At 42.3% G+C, this 24458-nt stretch overlaps 2 protein-coding genes across 10 annotated transcripts; one reads left to right on the top strand and one right to left on the bottom strand.

Annotated features, from left to right (window-relative positions):
* The first annotated feature begins 1792 nt into the window (after window positions 1-1792).
* On the top strand, window positions 1793-6166 carry tmed1b (transmembrane p24 trafficking protein 1b). Its single transcript, XM_047579547.1, has 5 exons — window positions 1793-2083; window positions 3489-3586; window positions 3685-3874; window positions 5016-5183; window positions 5287-6166. Exons 1-5 carry the CDS (start codon window positions 1886-1888, stop codon window positions 5335-5337), a joined length of 705 nt encoding a protein of 234 aa, XP_047435503.1. The 5' UTR covers window positions 1793-1885; the 3' UTR covers window positions 5338-6166.
* Window positions 6167-7260: 1094 nt separating this feature from the next.
* Window positions 7261-23906, bottom strand: LOC125003903 (dynamin-2-like). Of its 9 annotated transcripts, none has more exons than XM_047578160.1 (21): window positions 23461-23906; window positions 20994-21067; window positions 20109-20258; window positions 19811-20014; window positions 19289-19387; window positions 18760-18920; window positions 18449-18591; window positions 18231-18366; window positions 18020-18087; window positions 17561-17699; window positions 15531-15617; window positions 15326-15396; window positions 14335-14389; window positions 14092-14103; window positions 13086-13196; window positions 12841-12950; window positions 12650-12761; window positions 11886-12053; window positions 11194-11420; window positions 10264-10512; window positions 7261-8673 (listed from the first exon to the last, which is right to left on the bottom strand). In XM_047578160.1, exons 1-21 carry the CDS (start codon window positions 23619-23621, stop codon window positions 8634-8636), a joined length of 2577 nt encoding a protein of 858 aa, XP_047434116.1. In that variant the 5' UTR covers window positions 23622-23906; the 3' UTR covers window positions 7261-8633. The 9 variants fall into 9 exon arrangements, with proteins under 9 accessions (XP_047434116.1, XP_047434117.1, XP_047434111.1 ...); XM_047578161.1 differs by lacking the exons at window positions 7261-8673; window positions 17561-17699 and adding exons at window positions 9187-10055; window positions 16284-16422; XM_047578155.1 differs by lacking the exons at window positions 7261-8673; window positions 17561-17699 and adding exons at window positions 9187-10058; window positions 16284-16422.
* Window positions 23907-24458: the final 552 nt, after the last annotated feature.

The raw sequence follows: 24458 nt of genomic DNA on the forward strand, positions 1-24458 counted from the left end.
ATTGTGGAACGAAAGGTTTGCTCCACAGAATCTTATCAGGTAAACATGTTGTGATATTGTAATAGGAGCTGGTTCCTGCATTTTACCACTCAAACTCTTTATTCACACATTATGCTTATAATTGTTACCGTTAACAAGAGTGTACTGAGTGTACTTTTTTGCTTTGTGCACTATAATTGGCTCCTCAGCCATCCTCTGGCACACAAATTTCATTCAGGATTCTTAAAGCTATCTTATCCAACACAGCCTGCGAAGCTGAGCTGTCACTATCACTCTCTTTGGAGTAGATCCATTCAATAAAAAGTCCCAAGGGGAAGGTCACAACTGCAAATAATGCAATTAATGATGATTGGGTTTTATTTAGACGTCAACTAGAAGGAGTTGGCAGGAACAGCAAATATTGAAGTAGCTCAAATTTGACTCGAAGACATTTAGTCAGTATTTGTCTGTGCAGATTATTAGTGTATTTATTTATTTAGTTATTGTTTCATCATTTCTGAAATCCACATTATTCACTGCCATTACCATGTGCCTCATTTACTCGTGTTGATGGAAATACAAGCCAGTAACAACAGAAATAGTCGATGTTATTATTATGTTAGGGAATTAATGAAATGTTATGTCCCGATTCTGTGTATAATGAATATGGCGTGCACGCTATTAGCTTGCGCCAATGTATTTGAGATAGGTCGCCACACCAGCAACAGCCTCAGAGGCACAAAATTAGTTTGGTTCTACATGAGTGGGCCCCATTGTTGTAAACACAACATGTTTGTGGCCAGGCATTCATATTACAATTATGACAAAACAAATTGCACAAATGTCTGATTGGCTAAAATGCAGAATGTTTTGTATCTCAAGGATTATTCAAGGTCAGCTTCATCATAATGTTTATTAAATTCCCAATAGTCTTTACTACATATATACAGGATATTAGTATATATCAGTCTGAACAGAGGGTGATGTGAGCGTAGAGGGTGGAGCGTACCATCTGGACAGATCTGGAGTCAATATACGGCAAGTGGTGGTGGACCAAGGCCAAGAAGGTAGCCAGAACAACAGTCTCCTCGCTCCGGAGACATCAGGCAAATGTTTCCACTCCTTGAAGGACAAACACAGAAGGAATGAGGAGGAGTTTCTTCCGGCACGCCAGCCGGACCTAGTGCTTGGACTGACAGATTCCTATATTACCTTATACATTTGTATCACCTTGGTTATTTCGTTCATGCATTGATTTTTCTTACGTTTCTGTTATACTGCCGTGACAACATTGACTTTGTTTGCTTTATATTTTCATTATACTGCCTAATATTAGCTTATATTGTCTTAATCTTTTTACAAGGACAGCAATAAAACGCCTTTTATGTCGTACGTGTATTATGTTTTGTGTGATAGTATCCAAAAACACTACTTGATTGATTGACACAAGCATTCAAATGCCAGATCTAGAATTGAACGATTACATCCAAATGAAGGTGTTTTACTTAGTTTTAATTTGTCTTTTATTTTGAATTTGACAGGTTATTTTGAGCCCAGGAAATAGCAGCTGCCTTTTGAGTAACTAGTGCTACTTTTGACTTGATAATCAGTTGATTATCACTCGTAGACTGAATGTTGTCACCGCTGCTGCTGACTCCCCATGATACATCCGGGGGGAGCCCATCCCAAGGCCGGCAACTTTTGCTCCGAGGAGCGGGGGTCCTCTGCCCTGCACTGATTGGAGGAGGACTGCTACTCTTCCTCCCCTGATTGGTCCGCCGCGGTGCCCTCGTTCTCGGGGCCTCCAGCCAATCGCAACGTCGCAAAGTTCTGCTGCGGAAGAGGTGATGCAAAGAAGGAGATGGCTGAACTTAGATAGCCCTGTGTGTGTGGGAATACTTTCACCATGGATGCTCTCCGGGGGGAAGTGAGTCGCGGAGGACGGCGGCTTGTCCTCGCCGTACTCTTTCTTTGGTGTGTTGGGTCTGTGCGCGGTTTCGGACAGAACCAGGACAGTGAGTTCACGTTTCTGCTGCCAGCCGGAAGAGCCGAGTGCTTCTTTCAAACAGCAGTAAAGAATGGTACGATGGAGGTCGAATATCAGGTAACTAAAGTGTAGTCAGCAAATACAACCACCCAGGGTCTTCACAGTCGGTTATCCGTTAGAGGATCGCACCGGCGACGCCACCTCACACAGTGAAAAGAACCCGCTATGAGCCGGTATTTCTTAGCTAACATTAGCTGACATGTTGATAGTGTGTGGACATGTCCTCTCAGCCTGCATCGAGCTGCATCTGTGGGGGAATTAACTTCATATCGAGGAAGTTGGCGTCAACAGCGAGGCGGTTGGGGTTTGATAACCGTGTGCTGTGGCTGTAGCGCATAATTTCCAGAAACAGTGAAAATCCACAACGTCAAATTAAAGTTGTTTTTTTTTCTGCCACCGTTTGTGCAAGGCTTGCATATAAAGCGGATTTCCGAAATAGTGAATGAAAATGATTCACGCAGAAAGATCACTGTTAGCAAATTACTGTCCAGATAGCACTCCAGACGTAGTTTGAATTAGTCACTGTGTAAACGCTGCACAACGCACAACACACACACGCACGCACACGCACGCACGCACACACAATGGTTTCACATCCTGGTTGATTTATATGTGGTCTTCCAGCAGGTTCAAGTCTTGAAATAAGTTCCTGGTGTTGTCCCAACTAGGAGACATTTTAAAGGACAGCGGGACAGTGTTGGGGGGACACAAGCATACGTTTAAGTACTAGTTACAGCTTTTATTTAATCCAGTAGTAATTCACACTGTAACTTTGGAGGAAACGTCTAATTTAATATACAAATTGTCCAACAAACAAAAGTATTAAACTGACTAGATGTTTTGTTTAAACAAAAACTTGGTGCAAAAGATTGATGAATCATCAGAATTGTGTTGTGTCGAGTAATTGTTCAGTGAACTGTTTCACCTCTCAAAACAAGGAAGCGTAGCTGAAATGTCATTTGAACAGGCCCTGAACAGGTGCACATCTCGTAGGGGGAAGTTGTATGAGTCAACGGGTTTGTTTGTTTAGTGGGAGAAGCCCCGGCTTAAACACGCTCCGTCTCAAAAGACGTTCGTAATCTTGAAAGTGGCTCAGTCTCGCGTCCTGCTGACCTACTAGTTGAGATTCGCGGTGCCTCTTCACACACACTCACTTGCAAGTTCGTTGGGTACACTAGTGAAAACATTCCTGTGTAACAGCCTTGCACTCATCCCCTTCATTACTTATATTGTTCAATTAAAGTAGCTGAAAGGTGGCAATTGGACTGGATGAACATTTTGGAAGATGTAGATAGAATTACTAAAGCGTTTCAGTTATTTAGTCTAGTAGAAACCTAAAATGAGGTTGCCAAAATAATATTCTTGCTAGTGTACCTAATGAACTGGCAGGTGTCTGTTTCTTTTTGTCCTTAAGACTGTCAGCTTGATGCTCACGGTGTGAATGTTATGTGTGTGCTTGCAGGTGATAGCTGGTGCTGGTATGGATGTAGACTTCACCATCATCTCCCCTCAAGGCATCCAGCTCGTAGCTGAGTCTCGCCGCTCCGACGGAGTCCACGTGTCAGTGTCCTTAATCCTCGATCACATTTGATATTGCCGACCCCGCACGGTTTTTCTTGATTGCTTATTTTTGCGCTTTTTGCCTCCTCTTATCCCAGGGTGGAGCCCACGGTGGAGGGAGACTATGAAGTCTGCTTTGACAACAGCTTCAGTCGCTTTTCGGAGAAGATGGTGTTCTTTGAGATCATCATCGAGGGACAAGGGGGAGATGTGGGTGGGGACGATGAGTGGGCAGGTTTGGAGGAGCCTGATGGAAGCCTCCTTGAATACAAGTTGGAAGACATCCGGGTGAGTGGCATGCCTTGGGTTTAAATGATAGAAATAGAGGAACCCTAGCTCACTATGTCATCGGACCCTTTAGTAAATCCCTACCATTAGCAAAAACGTATCACTACACTTGAGATCTAAAAAAAAAAAAAAAAAAAAATCCCAACGAATACACAGTTAACTCGTGTGTATTAAACGGGAAATGTTACGCACATGAGCCATTTTTCTTTTCGTCTTCTATCGGAACGAGCAGGTTGAGGAAGTGGGAAAGTTTGTGGCTAACTCAGTGTTGTTTTTGATATTTTAATGGGATTTGCTGATAATGTGGAAAATATAGAGGAACGTCAGCGTTAACCGTTAACCAGTGTGCGTCTGCCATAGGACCCCTGATTTCTGAGAATTTCTGGAAACAGCACCTACTCTGAAGCTCAAACTTGCGTAACTAAACCACAGTGGTTACGTGACCTGGACGTAAAGTCAGAGACGGCACAGAGAACACGCGTGTGACTTTTCATCAGCTAATCACAAAATTAGTTTGAAGGGATTAGAGATGACAGACTGTGCTCCGGGTATTGAGGACATACCCGCTGACGTTTGCATTTTATCAGAAGGAATTTATTATTAGGTTTATTTACAGTCGGCCTACTTGAGAATAATGTTACCATGTCGTCACGCTTTCATAAATCTCACAGAGAAATAATGATAATGTGCGGCTGGGCGTGGAAATCAAGACTAAATCAAGGAAAATCTGTCTGTGTATAGGGGCGGATGACTTATGTGTGCTTTCAGATTCAGATGACAAAGCTGCTCAGTGTGTCACGTTTGTCAACAGACAACAGACTCAGTTGGGTTCATTAGCATTGTAGTACAAGAGCCCTGCACCAAATCCTAGCATAATAAGGTTATGGTACATTTAAGTCAACCTAGTTTTACAGAGCTACAAACCACGTCCTCCAAAATGATCATACAGTTGAACGTCCACCTTTGTGACAATTTTCAGCTTAAACTGAACATTACAGCAACAGTCAGGAAAGGAGCATGTAATGTAATGTATACATACATTTTAAGTCAAGGTACCATCTCTGTTTCAAGTCTCTACATATTTGCTCCTTGTTGTTCTCCCTGATTCTCACCCCGTCCCTCGATCCCTCGATCGCCTCAGGAGTCCATGGACTCTCTGCACAGACGCCTGGAGCGCAGCCGGCAGATGCAGACGGTGCTGCGAGCTTTTGAAGCGCGGGACCGCAACCTCCTAGAAGATAACCTCTGGAGAGTCTCATTCTGGTCGTGTGCCAGTGTGCTGGTGATGCTGTGTGTGGCCCTTACCCAGGTAAGAAGATGATATAGGCCCCACTCACCCGCACCTCACAAGTACCTACTCCATATTTAAGTCAGTTACATAGTATCTGATTTCCTGCTGTCTTTGTTCCCAGGTCTACACTGTCCGTAAACTATTTGACGACAAGAGGAGGGTCTGCACCTAGACGCGTTATTTTGCAGTCCTAAGTGATGGAGGAAGTCCAGCACTGGAAGTTGTGTTGGCTTTGAGGCTATATATTTGTGAGCAATAGTGAAACATTATTAGACCATTAAGGGTGACACAATTATGCGAGTGTGAAAGTTCATGTTGGTTATGCCATTTCATTTAGTGCCTTTTAATGTCAGATTTTACCACAGACCAATGAGGGAATGCATGTTGTACTCGAACTGCTGTTAATCACTTCTGAAACTGGTTAGAGGTGTTTTTCACTGAAGGTAACATCAGTAAAGGTCAGTTAAGTGACGCCGTGTAGAAAGGAACTTAAAGTTCGCCAGGTTTACAAGGGATAGCAATGTGCAATAGTGATGCTGGCGTATTTGTTCTTGTTATCTTGACATTGTAAGACCTAGCGGTATATAAGTGATATTAAATTGTGACCAGTCCAGACGTTACAGCCTCATTGCTGGTGGGAAGTTACTGATTTCTTTTCATGTGCCAGTGTAACTCCATGGGGACAAATAACAGTGCAGTTCAAGAAAGAAGAGAAGACTTCCAGTGTGATTGTGTGATTCATAATTCTGCACTTGTGAATTCTCCTGACAAATATGTGGTCAGTACATGAATGTCATTTCATTTATGGATCAGGATCATTCACTATGAACGTACTGACATTTTGCTGTGTGTTTGTGTGTTTCTGACTTCTCTCATTTTGTGTTTTAGACGATCAAGCTCGCATTCATTTGCCAAAAGAATGTAATTATGATTATACTCGAGAGTTTTTTTTTAAGAACAGACATTGTTGATCACAATAAAAAACATTTTTACACAGAGAATGTCTGTAAATTGTCTGTGCCAAATGAAAACTGCAAGAATTTCCTACTACATACATCCCACTCTTGGAAGCTCTGGTACACCTTAAGACAAATTCTCCAAATCATAAACATCCAACTGAACGCAAGAAACTCAATTTTGGGATTTCCAATGTTACTGAGGTCCTGTGACATTTCCACCATATCTCAAGAAAGTATCTGTTAGTAGTGAGAGAGGATGACACAAATGTCAAATAGAAAAGGTCAGTGTTATATGGGTCTGGACATTCCTAGATATAAACAGCAGACTGGTTGGTGCAGGCCCGAGACTGTGAGGCAGTAACTCATGCTGTTAATTGTAACACCTTATGAAGACACCATATGTGGTAGTTAACGTGTCTTTTAAGATCAGTTACATGATTTTATCACAGTGTTTTCCCCATACCATATGCTGTAACAAATCCAGATTCCCTCATGCTGCAGGTGACATTATTTCTGCACATGTAAAAATCTGCAGCTCCCCCTGATGTCTGACTTTTAAAAACATTCACAATGCAATTTTTAACATTAAAAAATAACCATGAAGAAAGGTCTAACATCTGTTGGAGATGTGATGGGGCGCGAGTTAATCATGGAATACATTCCTCTGGGTTATTTCTCATAAGCACTCAAATGTGAATCCTTGTCTTAAAACAAATCAGCCTTTTCTGCACTATATGAAGTAAAGCTCTCAGATATATTAACACAGGCATTCCTATAAGCTACACTAGTGGTGGCCATGTTTAGTTGGATCTGGACTCAAAGGAAGAGAGTAAATTTATCTGGATATTTAAAGATGGTTTATATATTTTATGTGCGTTTTGTGAAAAAATGCAATAAGCATGAACTGCCCACACTTGTATGTGTGTATGTATGTAATACAACCTGAACAACACTGACAGTCATACAAGTACAAGATTTCTTTGATAGTAAATGTGTGTAAGTGTGAAGGGAATATTATATTCTTAAGGAAATAGATTATAAGACTCACATATAAGATTCAGATATTCTAATTCATAGGTTATGATCACACAGTTTCTTTGCACTTTACACAATATCTAATAATACACGAGTCCGTGTGCATCTTTAATTTGGTTTAATTTGATTCAACTATTTACTATAGTGTATGTAATGAGCAGTCTCTTGGTCTCACAATGTGTCTCAGGTTTGTAATGCATTTCAAGTCAATTATTTATAGGCACAACACGAAGACTGATTTACAGCAAATATTAAATACTTCAAATACAGAGTAAACGTAAGAACATTCCTATATTTTCAAAAGTAAACAGCATTATTTCCTGTATTTCCAGTTTGATGTTGTGGACTGAGGCACACCCAAAACACACACACACACAGTTTACACATAAGACATACTGGACAGAAAACCATCCAACACGAGATCATTGTTATTATTATTATTATTATTATTATTATTTTCTTGTGGTTTTGCCGGTTACCCATCTGTGAGAAACAACAAAATATTACACCATAAAGGGTAACCCGATTAGTAAGGCTGAGAAAGTTCAGGTTGGTTATTTCATTTCATTTATTGCCCTTAATGTCAAACCTGACCACAAGCCAATGAGGAATTATATATTATGCCGTCACTGTGTCCCTCACCTCTGAAAATGGTTGGAGGTTTTTCTCTAAAGGTAACATTACCACCAGTAAAGGTCAGTGAAGATCAATTAAATGACATCACTTAGACATGGATCCACAGGACTTGAAGGCTGTTGCTCTGGACAGTTTGTGCCATATTGGTGATAGTCCAAGTGTTTCCTTCTTTGCAGCAGTAATTACTGAGAATTATTTCCAGAGGTTTCTAGTCTGATGCCAAGTGCAAGTCTGTGCCAACATGTTGACAAATGTCAAATGAAAACTGGAATCATTTATCGCCTGATGCACTGCACATGTGTTAAGGAGTGCGACATTTTATTCTACTCAAAGATTTATTTTTGGTTTAGTTTTTGTTGCTAGATCATTTATATTTTAGTGGACTCAGTGGTCGGAATACATTCATATTCACACAGGAAATAAATTTAATGTGAGCTGGATGTACAGAAAAAACCCTAACAAAAAGAAATAAAGCAAAAACAAAGACAAATGAACTTCCCTTGAAGATGCTGAAGACTCAAAGAAGTCCAGCTGCCTGTGATTTAGCTTTGTTTTTTTAGAAATACAATGACCTGGACAACTGAGAATTATAGTGAATGGATAGTCATTTAAATGTGACATTTGATGATATCAACAGGATGTCATCTTCCATGGAGTCACAACAACGTATGCCCATTATTTCTGCAGCTCGTTCCCTTCTTTAACTGTTTAACTGTACATACAAAACGGCTCCAGACAACAGAACGTTCCTGGTGGACCTGAAATTAAAATGCCAAGCGCGTCTTTGGCCCTCCTCCTGGCTGTGCTGCAGTTGAGTGGACAACATCTCGAGTGTCCCTCACCTTTGGCTGGGCCGAGAAGGGACTTGTGGCGGCCTCCTGTGTGTGAGAAGACCACGAAAAGAAGATTTCCATTTAATTTCTGATCTTAAGTTCATCGGTGAAGCAGAGCTTACAGAGTCAACGGAGCGGGAAGACATATGTAGCATAATCAGAGCTGCTTGCATACCTTTATTAATTTCTGCTCTATGAACCGACCAAAAGCAACCAGTAATACTATGCTTATGGTGCGTTGCTCCTGGCAACCACAGTTACCATGGAGACCCGCAGCTCCATCACACAGTACAGTGAGTAAGGAAGGTCTTGCCAGGTCTTGCCAGGCTGCACACAGAAAAGTGAAACCCTTTTGTTCCGCTTAGCTTTCTCGGTTATACCATCATGCAAATCAATAAGGTCTTGGCCCGAACTCTCTTGAGTAATATTCGCATGCTGCTACTATTATACCTACAGGAAGCATGTTGTGCATGTTTATTGTTTGGAAACCAAAGAAAGTCCTGACAAAAGCATTGAAGCAAAGGATGTCTGCAGCGAGAAGAAGCACCAGCCACCACGCCTTGTTTTTCTATTCATTTATTCACTTCTTGCAGGTAGTTTTTTTTCCACTATGGCTTTGAAATCTAAAGTTTTAAAAAAACAAAATATATACTTGAGGCACTTTTTTTCTTTTCACAGAGGATGAGCAGTCATGGGAGGTAAATGTCAGAAGATGTATGACTGGGCAAGGTCACTCTTACCTCTGCCACTGTATAATTATCAGCATGACACCTGAAGGCATCCCACTTCTTCCTCTTCTGTCTCATGTTTAGTTGGTCCACAAAAGAGAAATACTAAAACCTAACAAGACTATACTTTAAGACAATTAGCAGTTCGGCAACAAGTTGAAGCGCAAAAAAAACAACAACGAAAAAAAACAGGGCTGCCTAAGTTATTCACGAAGCTGAGAATATGAGAGAAAGAGAAAAATGACTTTCTGAAAAAGTACTGCTGACGCATCGAGGTGCTTAGTGTGTACAGTTACACAACATTGGCAAGTACACAACTCACAAAATTTACTTGTAAAAGTCGTTTTTCCTTTCCATAATACAAAAGGCTACGAGTCGCATATTCAAGACACATTTCATCTCAAATGAAAATGCTACATGACTCGTCAGTTCACTTTAAAGTCATCAAAGTTGTCCCTTTTCAAAGTACTAAAGGCAGAACATGTGTTAAAAAGGTATCTACACATTAAGCCACAAATACATACAAAAATGCTTGTGAAACAGCATCATTACCAATTACAGTAGTTACTGGGGGGAAAAAAACTAATTTTAGTGACTTTCTGTTTTGGAAGAGATGTAAACAAAGTTTGTTTCTAGTCAAGCAGGGAGGGCTCTGAAGGACGTATGATAGTGGGTCGGTTGGGAGCAGCCGGGGGTCTTCTGCTGCAGGAAGAGAGGGGAGGGGAGAAGAGGAAAAAAAAACATGCAAGGGAAAATATCATCAGATAGTCATGCACCAATGCTTTCCAAACCACCAAAAGCCAGAATAGCACAATCCTTCACAGGCAGCCTCAGTTCACCAACACCATTCACCAAAGCCACAGCCAAAAATGACATGTGTCATATGTACGTGAGCGCACGGTGTTACCTGGGGATCCCTGGCGGCAGTGCTGGGGGCACGCGGCCCGGCCTCGATGGGATGAGCGGCACGGCGGAGTTGGAATCCGTGTAGCCCATCTGAGCCATCGGAGGGCCGGGCCGCGAGGGAACGGGCGGCGCTCCGAACGCTGGGGAGGGGTTGAGAGGAGGCGGAGGGCCAGGTGTGGCTCCTCTCACAGCTGGGGGTCGGCTGGGAGGGGGCGCTGTTGCTGCGGTGGAACGTGACGCCGGGGGAGGACTGAAGCAGAGACAGAATGTTATTGAGTATAGAATTATTCATCCGGCTAATTATCCACCCCGAGCTGTAGGAGCCAATTAGACAGATTTCCTATTGCACCTGTTAATGTGTTTACGTTGTTTTCTCATTACCATAAACCAGATTTATTGATGTCTTCTTGGCCAAATCTAATTTGTCATTTAAAGAATGAGTGTACATGAAGGAAGCTGGACATAACTGAATCAAAAGTAAAGTATAACGGTAGAAGCGTTCTTAGACCTTGGAAGAAATACTGGACATTAGAGGACCTCTGCTGGACATCTCCAGTAATAGCATCAGTTGAGATTTAAGGTAGTGAGCATAAGGCAATAATTTTGGGGTTTGTCCAGGACACAGCAATTAATTAATGAATTCCAACTGTACCAACACCTTAAAACCATCTGGACATAACTGAATCAAAAGTAAAGTATAACGGCGCAAGCGTTCTTAGGATTTGGAAGAAATACTGGACATTAGAGGACCTCTGCTGGACATCTTCAGTAATAGCATCAGTTGAGATTTATGGCAGTGAGCATGAGACAATATTTTTGGGGTTTGTCCAGGACACAGCAATTAATTAATGAATTCCAACTGTACCAACACCTTAAAACCATGCCAACCAAAGATCTGTACAGTCTTTATGTTTCCATTCATGGTCACTACCTTGGGTCTTTGCCCATCCAGGTGTCATCTACTGGCGGAGGCACCGGTGTGGAGATGGTGGTGGTGCTGATGTCACCAATGATGACCAGGGCCTCTTTCAGGGCGTTATACATCCTCAGCATCTCATCTCTCCTCTGGGCCTGCTCTGGTGACTCCTCCATCAAGCTAGACTGCTCCCCGGCCGAGTACAGGTAGGCCAGCAGCTCAGAGTGAATAAAGTCCTTTGCCTGGAGACAGAGAGAGTACGGTTATAGTTAGAACTAACCTACATTACTCACATTAATGGGCTCCAAGTGCATTACACACATTTATTCATCTAAATTATTTTAACTAATATTCTAAATATTTTAATGTGGAACTTAACAAGTGGATTAGTGTATTTATACATGTATTCCAACAAATCTAAATCTTTCTATGCATTTTAAAGGGATCTGTATTTATTCTTTAGGGGGATATTATTTCAGTTGGCAGAGTGATTATGTGACAAAAACAGTATTTTATTTTTACACAGAGCAGTTACAGAGCAACATCAATATTTTTAGACTCATGACAAATTCATGTCCTGAGGAAAATAAATGCAAGAGCTTTTCCACTTTGCATTTAGTGCCTAGCGGTTACAGCTGAATCATGCTGCTGCCAAAACACATAGAAAAAAGACAGCGGAAAAACGTGACCAGCGGCAGAAGACTCACGTTGTTGATCATGAGATGCATTATTGTCTTGGGCATGAGGTCTCTGATGGACTTGTTGACGATGCCGATGTACGAGTCCACGAGGTTGCGGATGGTCTCCACCTGTCGCTCCAGCTGCGGGTCCATGGACACGGAGTCGCCAGTATTGATGGATTCTTCGCTCTCAGCCTGAGGGCGAGTGAGACAGAGAGACTCGTGAGACAAGAGACGGAGAGGTGTTTTGTTTGTGTGCATGTGAGCCGTTAAAAGCCCAGATGCTAGATTCGATCAGTTATTTCTGACCACACAATCAAAATGAAGTACAATTTGAAGCTATTAACAGTGGCCGGTTAACGGAAATTAAAATTAAATAAATAACAGTCAGAGTCCTTTGTCTTTTTAAACTTTGATTGTTTGACTGATTGCCTTTTGATTGACCTCTAAGAAATTACTTAAGATTTGAAGGCAAGTAGAGGGTTTTCACATTTCTTAGCTCTTGTCCACCCAAATAAAATAAGGCAGATTGTTCTTCGTGCTTGTAAGTCAGTATTTGTGACCATGATAAACCAAAATGAACGACTTATATTTGTGATAAATATAATTCATTCATATACTTCATGACAAGTAGCAAAGAAGAGGCCTGGATATTAGAGTCCTTCCTGGACCAGCACTCCAGTGAAATGAATAAGGGTGTGGTATGTGGAACAGCCTTTGTGTCCTGCAACCCTATCTATCTCTGGATTCTACAGGGGCTCATTTTTCATGTGCGTGCGCTCTTGTGGTACCTGGTCTTTCTCTGGGTAAACCCCAGCCCTGAGGAAGGAGGCCTTCCAGCTGTCCACATCCTCCTGATTGTCGCATGCCAGCTCAATCTGACGCAGGTCTTTGTACACGTTCCTGTGGGGATCACATTTACAACCGTTAACGGAAAATGCATCATAAAAGCAGCGTTTTCTGAAGATCATAGCGTCCACACCTATGTTCAGTGTTGAAGATGGCAAAGACGTGTTTGCTGGACATGAAGCTCTTTTCCAGATCCCTCAGCTTCAGGTTGTCAAGAGGCAGCATGTACTTCTTCTCTTTCTCCTGGTGAAACATCAGTTGATTTAGTGTTGAGTATAAAATAGTCCAGACAGTGAATACACCATGAAAAAGATCAACTCAAACGGGTGACTTCAAGATCATTTAAACACTGCTTTGCTTTTTTTTTTTTAGCCTCACCTCCTCATCTTTGTACCAGGACAGAGACTCAGCAGTCAGGACAAACCAGTAGTCCTTGGATCCTCCCTTCATGATGCTGATGTTGATGGTGAGCCAGCCTCTGCGGATGACCTGCGCACGTTTCAGAGTCAAACACTTAACCACACGACACGACCTGACAGAGGGTAACAGCAAACAAACCGCAAACTACCAAAAACGGATGAAACTCGTTCAAAGATATGGCGCGGCAACAATAAAAGCAGCACAGCAGACATGCATGGGCAACAGTATTCTCAACAAAATAAGATTACAGCGCAGTCAGCGGCTGTGAATTACACACGTCAAATGCAGAGAACAAACGAGGACAGGCTCCAAGTCACCTGCTTTGCATCCGTCTCTCTGCGATACTGACGGACAAGAAGGGAAGGGACACACAGGGACAATAAACAGACATATGGATATTTTCCTGTTGTAATATCTCAGATTGTCACTCTGTAACAAGCCATTGTTAAATATTCATATCATGGTGTTACCCATAGAATGACTGGCAATAGTCTAATGAAGGCTAAAACTAAGAAATTCTATTGTGGACTTATTCGCAGAGAAGGTGTCACGCAAAACAAAAAAAAAAAAAAAAAAAAGCCAGATGTTTGCTCCTGGAATGACCTCGGGGGCTGTCAAAAACCAAATCTGGCTTTCGCGTAAAACACTGAGAGCTGCTCAGCCACATAATAAATAAACCGCAGCTCCAAATTCTGGGACTGTGTATCAGTTTCTGGTGTGAAAACACCAACACCCCCTATAAAAAAAAAAGGTTACAGTAAAGCAAAGCTGTGCTCTAACTTGTGTCTTCTTGAAGCAGAACTATTCCAGTACTCATTGTGACGCCACGACCATAACTCTCACTTCCCTCTTCTTCGTCAAGGAGCACGAATCTCGTTTCTCGACATGGTCTGAGTGATGCTGACTCCCCCACCCACCTAAAGAGGAAGTGAAAAGTGGGGGTACAGGAGGGCATGGTACTTACAAGAATCTCTCCCTGGGCCATTAAAGGGAGGAACAGCAGAGGAAAAAAGAGGAAAGGGAAACAAGGAGAAGGGGCACAGACAAAAGTATGAAAATGTGACACAGCAGAGGGCGGTACTGGCAGGAGAGATGGGCTGAGGCAACAGCAGAAAGAACAAGCAACAAAGACAGCAGGAGGAGAAGAGCGGCAGCTTTGATGCCACAAGCTTGATGCACAAGATGTGAGAGATTTAACTGCAATTACCTGATTGGGCATGACTCTCTTCTTAGTGACATTAGCAGCAGTTCGTTGCTGTGCACTGCAGGAGAGAGAGATTCAGCAATGAACATGACATCAATAGACACAACTAATGATTCTTTGTGTTTTACGGTTTTGCTATGCATTATTCTGTCCATTATTTCTTATTATGAATCCCTCGGCCTATAAACCATGACAGTATTGTGAAATATTTCAATCGCATTTTAAGTATGAAGTGATGCATTATAAAGTGATGCTAGATTTTTTTTTAATTTTATCAGATGAATACTCTAAAACCCCGAGATACTTAAATTATTGTCACATAAAATTTGAAAACGGAGCAGCAAATGAGAGTCAGAACCAATGCAGTGTTCCACATTTTGTTCAAATTACTTTATCGTCAAAAAAGTTGTCAGTAGTCACCGTGATATTCAATTAAATTCAATTCAGTTTTATTTATATAGCACCAATAACAATACAAATTGTCTCAAGACGCTTCAAAAACCAGCCTACCACCTCCAGAGCAGCCTGAGGGCGACGGTGGCAAGGAAAAACTCCCTTTTAACAGGAAGAAACCTTGAGCAGAACCCAGCTCATATGGAGGGACCCATCTGCCGAGAGTAGTCCCCTCCCCCCCACAAAAAAAAACAGCTGCACAATTGTACAGCTTTGCAATGAATTTTAACTTAGCAGTCTCAAAATACAAACAGTAAAATACAGTGCCATATGGTTACAGTGTAACATGTAAATGTACGTGAAACTGTGAAACGTGAAATCGTCCACTAGAGGGCACTGACAGATTTATTTTTACACTATAAGGTAGATTGATGCCTTGTCAAAAAAGATTTGTTAGGTCATGTTGCTGTTGATTGTAGGCTAATATACTCCATATATATATATGTAAGCATTATTTCTTTGAAATATGTGTAATACACACACACACACACATACACATATACTAATTTTGATTAAATTGAATGGATCTCATTTGTCTTACTTTGCAAATCCGATAAAGTCCTCATGGTTAGTGTTGATGTAGGACAGCTCAATGTCAATCAGCAGCAGCACCTGAGAGGCATATTGTGACATCCGTTATGTACACAAAGGGGTGAAACTCTTCAGATACGCCGCTTCGATCTCTCTTTCTCACACACACACACACACACACACACACACACACACACACACACACACACACACACCTGATCTTTGGTCTTGCTGTCTCTCTCTCTGACGTAGGTGGTGACAATTCTCTCAGTTTCTTCTCTCAGACGAGGGTAGGAGCCCAGCTGTAAGTGCACAGCAATACACACACATATGCAGTGCTGCAGATTGATGCAGGCTTTGCACAGCACGGTAAACACACAGCATATCCTCACAGATACATAGAGAGATACGATCAACCACTGACGGATTAATGCACGGTACAAATCAAATTAAAAATTATGTGGCAAGACATAAAGACTGATGGGGCATGCACTGATGAGTCCCATGCTCAACACATCAGAAGGATTTAGTAAAAATGATTGCATCAGAGTTTAGTACAGGGTCTCATGGAGTGTTGTGAGGATGTATGATTAGTCCCAACAAGGTAGAAAAGGTGATGAAATATATTAAAATACCCACTTAGTACAGGAGGGGTCTAATTTGACAAGGAGGCAGGGTAAGGTCTGGTTAAATCATAGGACTTGATAAGTAGATTTGAGGACGGGTCAGAACGGGGAAAGGGAGGCTTAGATTTGTCATTAAGGACAACATGAAGGGAGGCAGCAGGAACAGTGTCGAGCGAAGCCTTCAGGCAGTGGTGACGGGTTACGATCCACAACACTGACAGTGGTGAGTTAGTTGACTCAATTATGTCTCTCTATTGCTGCGTTTGTTTCCCCTTCGCTCTCCTCCTCTCTAAGTCATCAGTCTGTATCACTGTTAAAAGTCTCTCTTCCATTCATGTTTACCTTTTCAGAGCACTTCCTGATCAGGGTGAAAAGCTCGGTGACGACGAGGTCAACACATTTCAGACAGGGGTCTTTCAGCTTAATGATCTGCTTTTTCACTATAGCCTCAAACGCCAGGTCTGGGGTGAACAGGCCTGTCCTGTGGTGAGGCGTCGTGGGAATCGGAGGGTTAACGTCAAGTGAAAGAGGAGAAGTGAAGCACGGGGCGTGGTGGAAAGAATAAATAAGTGGTGTTGGGAAAATGAGTTGGGAAAACAGAAAGAAAGATCAAAGTTGAGGAACATGACAAAGAAGAAAAAAAAACAAAACAGGTGTTTAGTTAGTTCACCTTCATGCCCAGAACAGAAACAAGCTGCAGGTTATCAGTGTTTTCAGCCCCCTTTGCATGGTGATGTTTAGGGATCAACATATGACATTTCAGCCATCCTAGAAATCTAACTGCGGGTGGCAGTGTCAGATTGTGTGCTGGTCTGTCCACCAGAAAAATACCTCAACAAACACTGCCATGGAGTCGGGTATATTGCCTCTAGTGCCACCAGTATATGTCAAAAAATGACACTCAGCTCAGCTGTTCTTTGTGTTTAATGGTAGAAAAACAAGTTTTAGCATGCTGGCGTTAGCATTTAGCTTAAGGCATGGTTGGGCCAAAGTAGAGCTCCACAGAGCAATTAGCCTACCTTGTAGGCCCTAATGCTAAGTTCACGCTGCTGAAATGTAGCTCAAGCACCTGATCACATTGTTGGATGTATGGATGAAGTGGTGAAACAGACACATTTCATTCGCTGATGCATCTCTGATTCAGTGATGCGCTGAAAAAAGCTGAACCTAATTTAACTCTGATTTGCAGCGAGTTAGCCGTTTTTGTAGGGCCACACTGTCAGCTTCCATTGAAAATGACCTGTAGCCTTTTTCGCCCGTATTGCGAATGGAGCATCGGTGCTACAGCATCACAACAGGCCTGCAGCTTGTTTTGCAATGAACCTACAGGAACATGTCACAGCCCGTTTGTTTGTGTCCACACAGTATCTCAGAGATACCAATCCAATGCACTGCAGTGCAGCCAGTACATCCACTCATGTGGTCTTCAAAGCACAACTGTAAAAACTCATTCCCTACTTTGAAATCAGCCACTTTTCAGTAGTTTAGGTAGTTTGATCCAGGACAATGAGGTCCGTAACAACATAGTTAAAGACGGCTGCTGTTGGAGCCAAAGTGGAACTTGGCAGCACTGACTATGCACAGGTATGGCAAACGGGCAGGTGACCATGCACTGATACCTTATTGGTGCACTGTCTGACTGTGTTGATGAGCTCCTGGATGACCAGGTCGATGCATTTCAGACAGGGCTCTTTCAGCTTAATGATCTGCTTTTTCACTATGGCCTCAAACGCCAGGTCTGGGGTGAACAGGCCTGTCCTGAAGGACATACAAAACAAGACACACACATGGAGACACGGAGCAGGAGACACACAGGAAGTGTGTGAAACAATCGCACAGACGGGGACAGCCAGAGCAGAAGAAGGGAAAACAGGAACATTTGGAGTGGAAGACATACGTGAGGCCAACAAGCAGCCACGATGGAATAAAATAAAAAACTACTACTAATAACAGAAGACACTGGCACATGTAACAGAGACATGAAAAACAGTTCGGACACAGACAGGAAAATGCTAACAGACAGGTAAGCAGACACATGTATTGCCGGTGGTGTTGTTTTGCAGGCTGGCTTAACTTGCCTGACTCCATGGATGTTCTTGATGGCATAACTGATCTCTTTCCTCAGCTCCTTCTCATCGAACTCCATCTAATACACAGTGCAAACAAAGCTTAGATTTTATTTGTTCTGTGCACTGTTACTAATACTTCTGGGATAAGGTGAGGCCAAATGAGGACTGAACACATTGTGTCTAAACAGTGACAAATGATTATGATGAAAGCACTGGTCACCTTCACCAGCTCGAAGGGGAAGCGCTCATGAAAGATACGGTTGATCTTTGCACCACCGGACAAGTTGGAGGTATCCACCTGATCTCCAGACCCCTCTATGCACTTCTCAAAGTCCACACCGAACTGCTGCACCATCCTATACAGTTTACACAGAACACTTAATGCATGAAGTTACTGGATTAATATGCATGTCTGCATCTGTGTGTGTAGGCACTGACTGAAGCAGGGCTTTGGTTTTCCGTGTAGGGTCATCGGGACGGAAGTTCTTGTACTCCTCCACTTCCTTTTCCAGCGAGAGAAGCTGGCTTTGAAGCTTACTGCGTAACCCTGGCAACGTGTCGCGGATGTGGTTTGTGAGTTGCTGTGGAGGAATAAAGTTTAAAAGCCCACGGTAGTGTGTGTTGAGTTCAAACCTGCACAGTAACCTTTACAATGATTCAACAATTCATGGCAGTCCAAAACTACCAAAGTGAAACTTGAACTTTAACATTTATTGTCCTGTAAGTGACTGATCTGCTCCGTGCCGCACCTGGTTGAGGGTTTTCTGCAGATGCGGTGTACCCATGCGTTCTGCAATGTGCCTGTATGCAGGATGAGACAGGAAGAACTTCCTCTCAGCAGCCAAAGCAGCACGGATGTCTTTCTTTCCATCAATGTCCTTCTGACTGCGGTTCACTACCCCAATGTAACCTGAAAAAAAAAAAAAAAACACAAATACACAAATCTATGTAAACTTCTATGCAAACTATACACTGAGCAGCCACAGCATTATGGCCACTGACAGGAGAAATGAGTAACATTGACCATCTTGTGACAATTCAATGTTCTGCTGGGAAACTTTTGGACCTGACATCCATGTGGATGTTACTTAGACATGTAGCATCCTCCTAGACCAGACAGTTTTACAGTGCAAGTATGTTAACCTCTAATTAGATACTAGTGAGACATTTTACTAACCCTTATCTTATCTTATCTTATTAATGATTTCAGTAGTGATGAACTTCCCTAATGCTTTCTCACTGCACTGCGTCTGTGTGTGTGTGTGTGTGTGGCCTCACCTCTGCGGAGCGGCAGTAGTTTGTTCTCCAGGATATCCCGTGCATCTGTCCCCTCATCCATCAGGTCCAGCTTTGTGATCACGCCAATGGTCCGCAGCCCTGAGAACAAAGTGCCATTATTAAATGTTAATATTCACATATAAAAATGAGCTTGTCAGGAATTACAAATGTAATTTAAAGGTTTAATGCTCTGTCATTAGCAGTAGATAGTATCCATTAAAACGGTTAATAATATCCTCTGGATAGACTGAAAGCTGGCCAAAAGTGGAATCATAATTCAATGTAATTATATCGCTACTAATCTTATTCATTACTTGCTGGCAAGAAGTCTCTTAATAATGTAATTAGTAATTTTCCTCATGAGCCATTTCCTGCACAGAGGCAAAGATTAACAGAAAGATGTGAGAGCTAATGGCTGCAAGTTCCAACAAAATGTAATTAATTTTAAACTAAAATTAGAACAATAATGGCACCCAGATAAAGACGATCCTGGACAGAAATATGCAACATCCTCCAGCTTACCCTGAGGATCCACCTCCTTGGCGATCTTGAGGGCGTCGGAGTTGGCCAGGTCAGTGTTTGCCGGGGTGACGGCGAGGATCAGGCAGCTCTCCTTAGTGATGAACTGCAGCAGCATGTCTCTGATCTGATGCTCGATGTCCACAGGCTGGTCACCCACAGCCACTTTGGTCATCCCCGGCAGGTCAATCAGGGTCAAGTTCAGCACTGAGAAGGGGAAGACGGAAAAAGGGAGGGTTTAATCAGATTAGAGGTTGAAAACTTGCACCAAGAAGTATGGGTTTAAATGTGCGTGTGTCACCATTAGGGGAGTAGACACGGAGGTTGATTGGTATTGGGGAGATGCCCTTGTTGGATCCAGTTAGTCGGTCTGTCTCTGCCTCAATCTCTGCGCGGACTTCGTCAAAGTCCACAAACTTGCGTCCCTTACAGTGCAGGAACTCTGCATACTCTACATGGAAGAAAACACAGGTTTTGTAGAGAATAGAGAGGAGCCAATAACTGATTTATCAAACAAAACAAAAACTTATTTTAAGAAGGTTGTGGAACACATTTATGAAACAGGTAGTGTGTCTACACCAGGAGTCTTAAATATTTTTCAGGCCAAGGACCCCCAAAATCTAGGGAGATTAAGTAGGGACTCCCTACCTTCTATATGTGTTCTATATTAAACTCAGCCTAGTGCTGTTTATAAATATACAATATTATTATCATTTTTCATTAAATATTAAGATGTAAAAATAATACACAGATTCAAATATTCATTTATACTGTATATATCATGCACTGTTAGCTTCTCTTCTGCAAATATTGCAGCATGTGACTGGGATTTCACCTGGGAACTGAATAGGATCTCAGCCAATAGCGGAGAACCTGAGAGAGTCAGTGTGTAATATGCGACCTTGTGATTGGCTCAGCAGCGAAAGGGGCGGGGCCTACTGTGTACAGGAGGCTTGGATTGACGAGTCTAGTGTGAAACGGTGCGCTGTTGAGACAGCCCCTGGGTGAGTGAAGTGCTGAATGAAAGATGACGTTTTCTGCCTCCATTTATCCCTTTACTACAGCACATTCGATTCATGTTAATGTGTATTTAAAGAATTTTACAATTGTGGGGGAAAATTTAAAAAAATATGAAAAATGTCTAATCAACCAAAGATTTTGCGACCGTGTCATATGCACAACTTACCTGCTTTGCTGTTCACCAGCTGGAGGATGAGAGGACGACGGGTGACGATGCCAGATCCTCTGGGCAAAAAATCCCTGATTAAGAGGCAGAGGTTAAGTTTAACGTCCACAACTTGAGGATATCTGCAGGCAAGCAGCTGATTATTGGAAATACTTTATATCAAGTGATCTGAAATTAATTATGACCCTGGATGATTTTTTTCATGACTAAATGAAAATGGAACACAATGTCAGAATACTTCATATAAGTAGGTTTAATTTACAAAGAAAAGCTTCTCCAATTACCTATGTGGACCTCTCTGTGAGGGTGTGCATTATTGATGCAAGTCAAAGATTGACTTACAAACCGGTTTATTATAAACAGTGCAAATACAAAGAAAAGTCTCCCCCTGTTTTCCCTTATCATTGCATACAGAGTGGAAACTGCTGTTCAATAGAGTTGTGATCATTTCCAGGTCAGTGGCCGCGCATCTCTCCAGGCCATGGGAGCATGTCTGTGTCTGTCTGTGGTTTACCAGGTCAGTGGCAAGACCTGCGTTTTAGAGCGGGGTAAGTAGATCCCACAAAACACGCGCACACAAAAAATGTATAAAAATAAAATAATTTGAACAGACACACACACACAAAGACCCTGTGCCTGGTGTTCACTGCTGACAGAGCAGTCAGGAAGTTACACAACTCTAATCCACATCCTGTTTCCTCATACCTTCCTGTCACTTATAAAACCACAACATGAATACCTCAAGGAACAGCGAGCACCAATAACCAATGGATTCCCAGATTCATTAATGCAGTCATCTGGACTTCAGACTGTTCTTAATGGCATTGTATAGTCTGAAACAAATGATTAATCCATCAACACAAACAATGACAACTGTTTTTGGTTCCCGGTCGGATTTGATTCTACTCTCTGGATGGTATTGTCTCTGGGAGGATCATTGTCATATTTTGAACTGTGTATTAGTCAGAATGGACTGGAGGTCGGGAGCCATAATCTTTGGCCCACTGACATTATTTCACACTCCTTAACCTCACTTTCCTTATCTCTGTGACGAAACAACCCAAAAAATGATCCAATGAGATAAACAAATCATTTAACTGCATTTTCAAGCCTTTATCACAGCTTGCACATATCACACAAAAAAATGACATACCCCTCAAAACCGTTAGAATTGTTTTATTGAGGTCAAACTACACAACCTCTGAAGAAGAAACCACACGGCCAATAATGTTTCACATTTAATCAACTGTCTGACAGCACAGATGAATCCTGTGTAACTGCGTGTCAGGATGCTAATTAACAAACAGCTAAGTGCTCTTCTGTGGGTATCTGGTACCCAGTGTGTCATATACACATGACAGTGCAGCTGGTGACATCACTGATGACCCCAGCACTAACACATCAATGCCTCTACTGTCCTCCTCAGCCACTGCTTGGAATTCAGAGACAAAAGGCAAGAGGGGGAAAAAAAGGAGCCATGGCTGCCTAATCAACATCCCCTACCTCACAGAGAAAAAATAAAATCTTTGTGAAATGTGAGTAACTGCAGTGTTCTCTTGAGCCAGACATAAACAGCTACCCTTAGCAAATAAGGCCTCAACCGCTACAACTCATCCACGTCTTCTTCTCCATCCATTACCTCTAGCAATGGTATTATCTCAAGCTGTGTGCTTATGTGTTTTCACCACAAAAATGTCTTTGACTTCTCTCCGCGCTGTCACAAATGGAGCAGAGTGGGCCGAACACATGGAAATAATGTATCATCTGGTTTTGCTGCTATTTGTCATCAACAAGGATCCACTGCTGCCTCGAGCTCATTCACCAATGCCACAAAGAAGCTCAGAAGTGCTCAGCATGCTGAAAGCGCAGACATTTTCTTTTAAACTGCCAGTGAAGTTGTCCAATGAGTCATTTATCTGACAGTGACCTCATCAACCCTTCCAACAGCCCTTTTTGCTCCTCGGAAGTCAAACTTTGACCTGGCCTATATAATACGAGCTCCATAAAGATATGTTTATTAACAATCCAAGCAATTCACAAGAATAACAGTCTTTGTAAATGTTTGACAGACTAGGCCCAGCACTGACTGGAAACAGCAGTAGCATTCAACCTTTATAAGTGTTTAGTATTAGAATGTGGATCTCTGGACTAAAGTCACTTTCATACACTTCTATAAACCCATTTTCGTTTACATTTGTCCTAAATCAATAGCTGTTTCCTTGCGCAAAATGCGTTATTATCTATCGTGAATAGCACAGCATCGAAATGGAAAAAAAATCCGTTGGAAAGGAGCGTCACAAACTGGAAGGCACTGACAAACAGCGCGCAATGAAGTGCTTAGCTGGCCACTTTTACGCAAAAGATCGATGTTGTTTACTGAGCGAACGGTCGTAGGCTCCAGCCAAAAGCGCGAGATTCACATTTAACGGCCTCAGATTATTCCAAGAATACACATAAACTGCACAACCTCCCGACGAAGTTCTCCAACACGGAGCTCTTCCCTGCGCTCTGGCCGCCGACGACCGCTATTTGCGGCAGGTCCAAGTTGCAGCTCTGGCCGATGGAGCTGAAGGCGTCTTGGAGCTTGTTGATGAGGGGAATTAGGTCTTCCATCCCCCGGTTTCCCATGGCGGATCCTCGGTTAGCCCAGTGGGCTTTAACTTGCTCTCCTAACCGGTCAAATGAGAGCCAAGGGGTCGCTCGTCCAGAAAACCAAAAGTTCCCAGATGATAGCCTACTGCAGCCAGTCCCAGTCCCAGCGAGTTTATTTGACCAAAACACAAAGCAGTTAGCAGCAAAGAGTCCTGACACGGTTCAGATAATGAAGATCTTGATAAATGGGCTAGTGCATGATTAGAGTCCCTGTGCTGGAGCGAAAACTTCTGTCATGATCCGGTCAGGCGACACCCAGCCTCCGCCAGAGAATGTGGCTCCGCCCCGACCGTCACTCTGGACTGCCATTGGTCAGCTGGGCCGTCCGTCACGGCTCAGTCGTTTTATGTTGCAGAAGTTTTTAGACTTGCTCGGTGACACTCAAGAAAGTCATCTTTGAAAACACAAACGTTGCGATTTAATAAAACTTTGAGCTCAGTGGAAATGAGTTTTGCTGACATAGTGGCCAGGATTCAGTTTTTTTCATTTTCTATTTTTTTCGCCTTTCATTTGCTTTTTATGTTATTTTCATCATATTTTACAGAGGAGTTGCATTATAGTTATATTCACCCATCGTGTCATTAGACATGTTTACTTACATTTGTATTCTATACAACAGTATTCATTCATTGTATATATCTGGTGTAGTTGTACGTAGGCCTGTCAATAACAGTGTGCATTCACTGTATAGTTAAAGTTCCACTGGTATATCTTCTGTTTGTATATTCCTTTTGTTTTCTGTACTGTCATATATTCTAGTAGAAGCAGAATAGTGAAAGCAGTGTGATAGTAGCTGTAGTAGTAGTAGAAGTA

Source organism: Mugil cephalus, chromosome 2, assembly GCF_022458985.1.
Source record: "Mugil cephalus isolate CIBA_MC_2020 chromosome 2, CIBA_Mcephalus_1.1, whole genome shotgun sequence".
NCBI lineage: Eukaryota > Metazoa > Chordata > Actinopteri > Mugiliformes > Mugilidae > Mugil > Mugil cephalus.

Excerpts from the sequence above, each read along its gene's own strand:
- tmed1b (XM_047579547.1), top strand. The coding sequence starts at position 1,886 with ATGGATGCTCTCCGGGGGGAAGTGAGTCGCGGAGGACGGCGGCTTGTC. Across the intron at positions 2,084-3,488 it reads CGATGGAGGTCGAATATCAG|GTGATAGCTGGTGCTGGTAT; the intron begins GTAACTAAAGTG and ends GTGTGCTTGCAG. Across the intron at positions 3,875-5,015 it reads ACAAGTTGGAAGACATCCGG|GAGTCCATGGACTCTCTGCA; the intron begins GTGAGTGGCATG and ends CGATCGCCTCAG.
- LOC125003903 (XM_047578155.1), bottom strand. The coding sequence starts at position 23,621 with ATGGGAAACCGGGGGATGGAAGACCTAATTCCCCTCATCAACAAGCTC. Across the intron at positions 21,068-23,460 it reads TTGGAGAACTTCGTCGGGAG|GGATTTTTTGCCCAGAGGAT; the intron begins GTTGTGCAGTTT and ends CCTCTTAATCAG. Across the intron at positions 15,397-15,530 it reads ACAGCAAGACCAAAGATCAG|GTGCTGCTGCTGATTGACAT; the intron begins GTGTGTGTGTGT and ends TATGCCTCTCAG.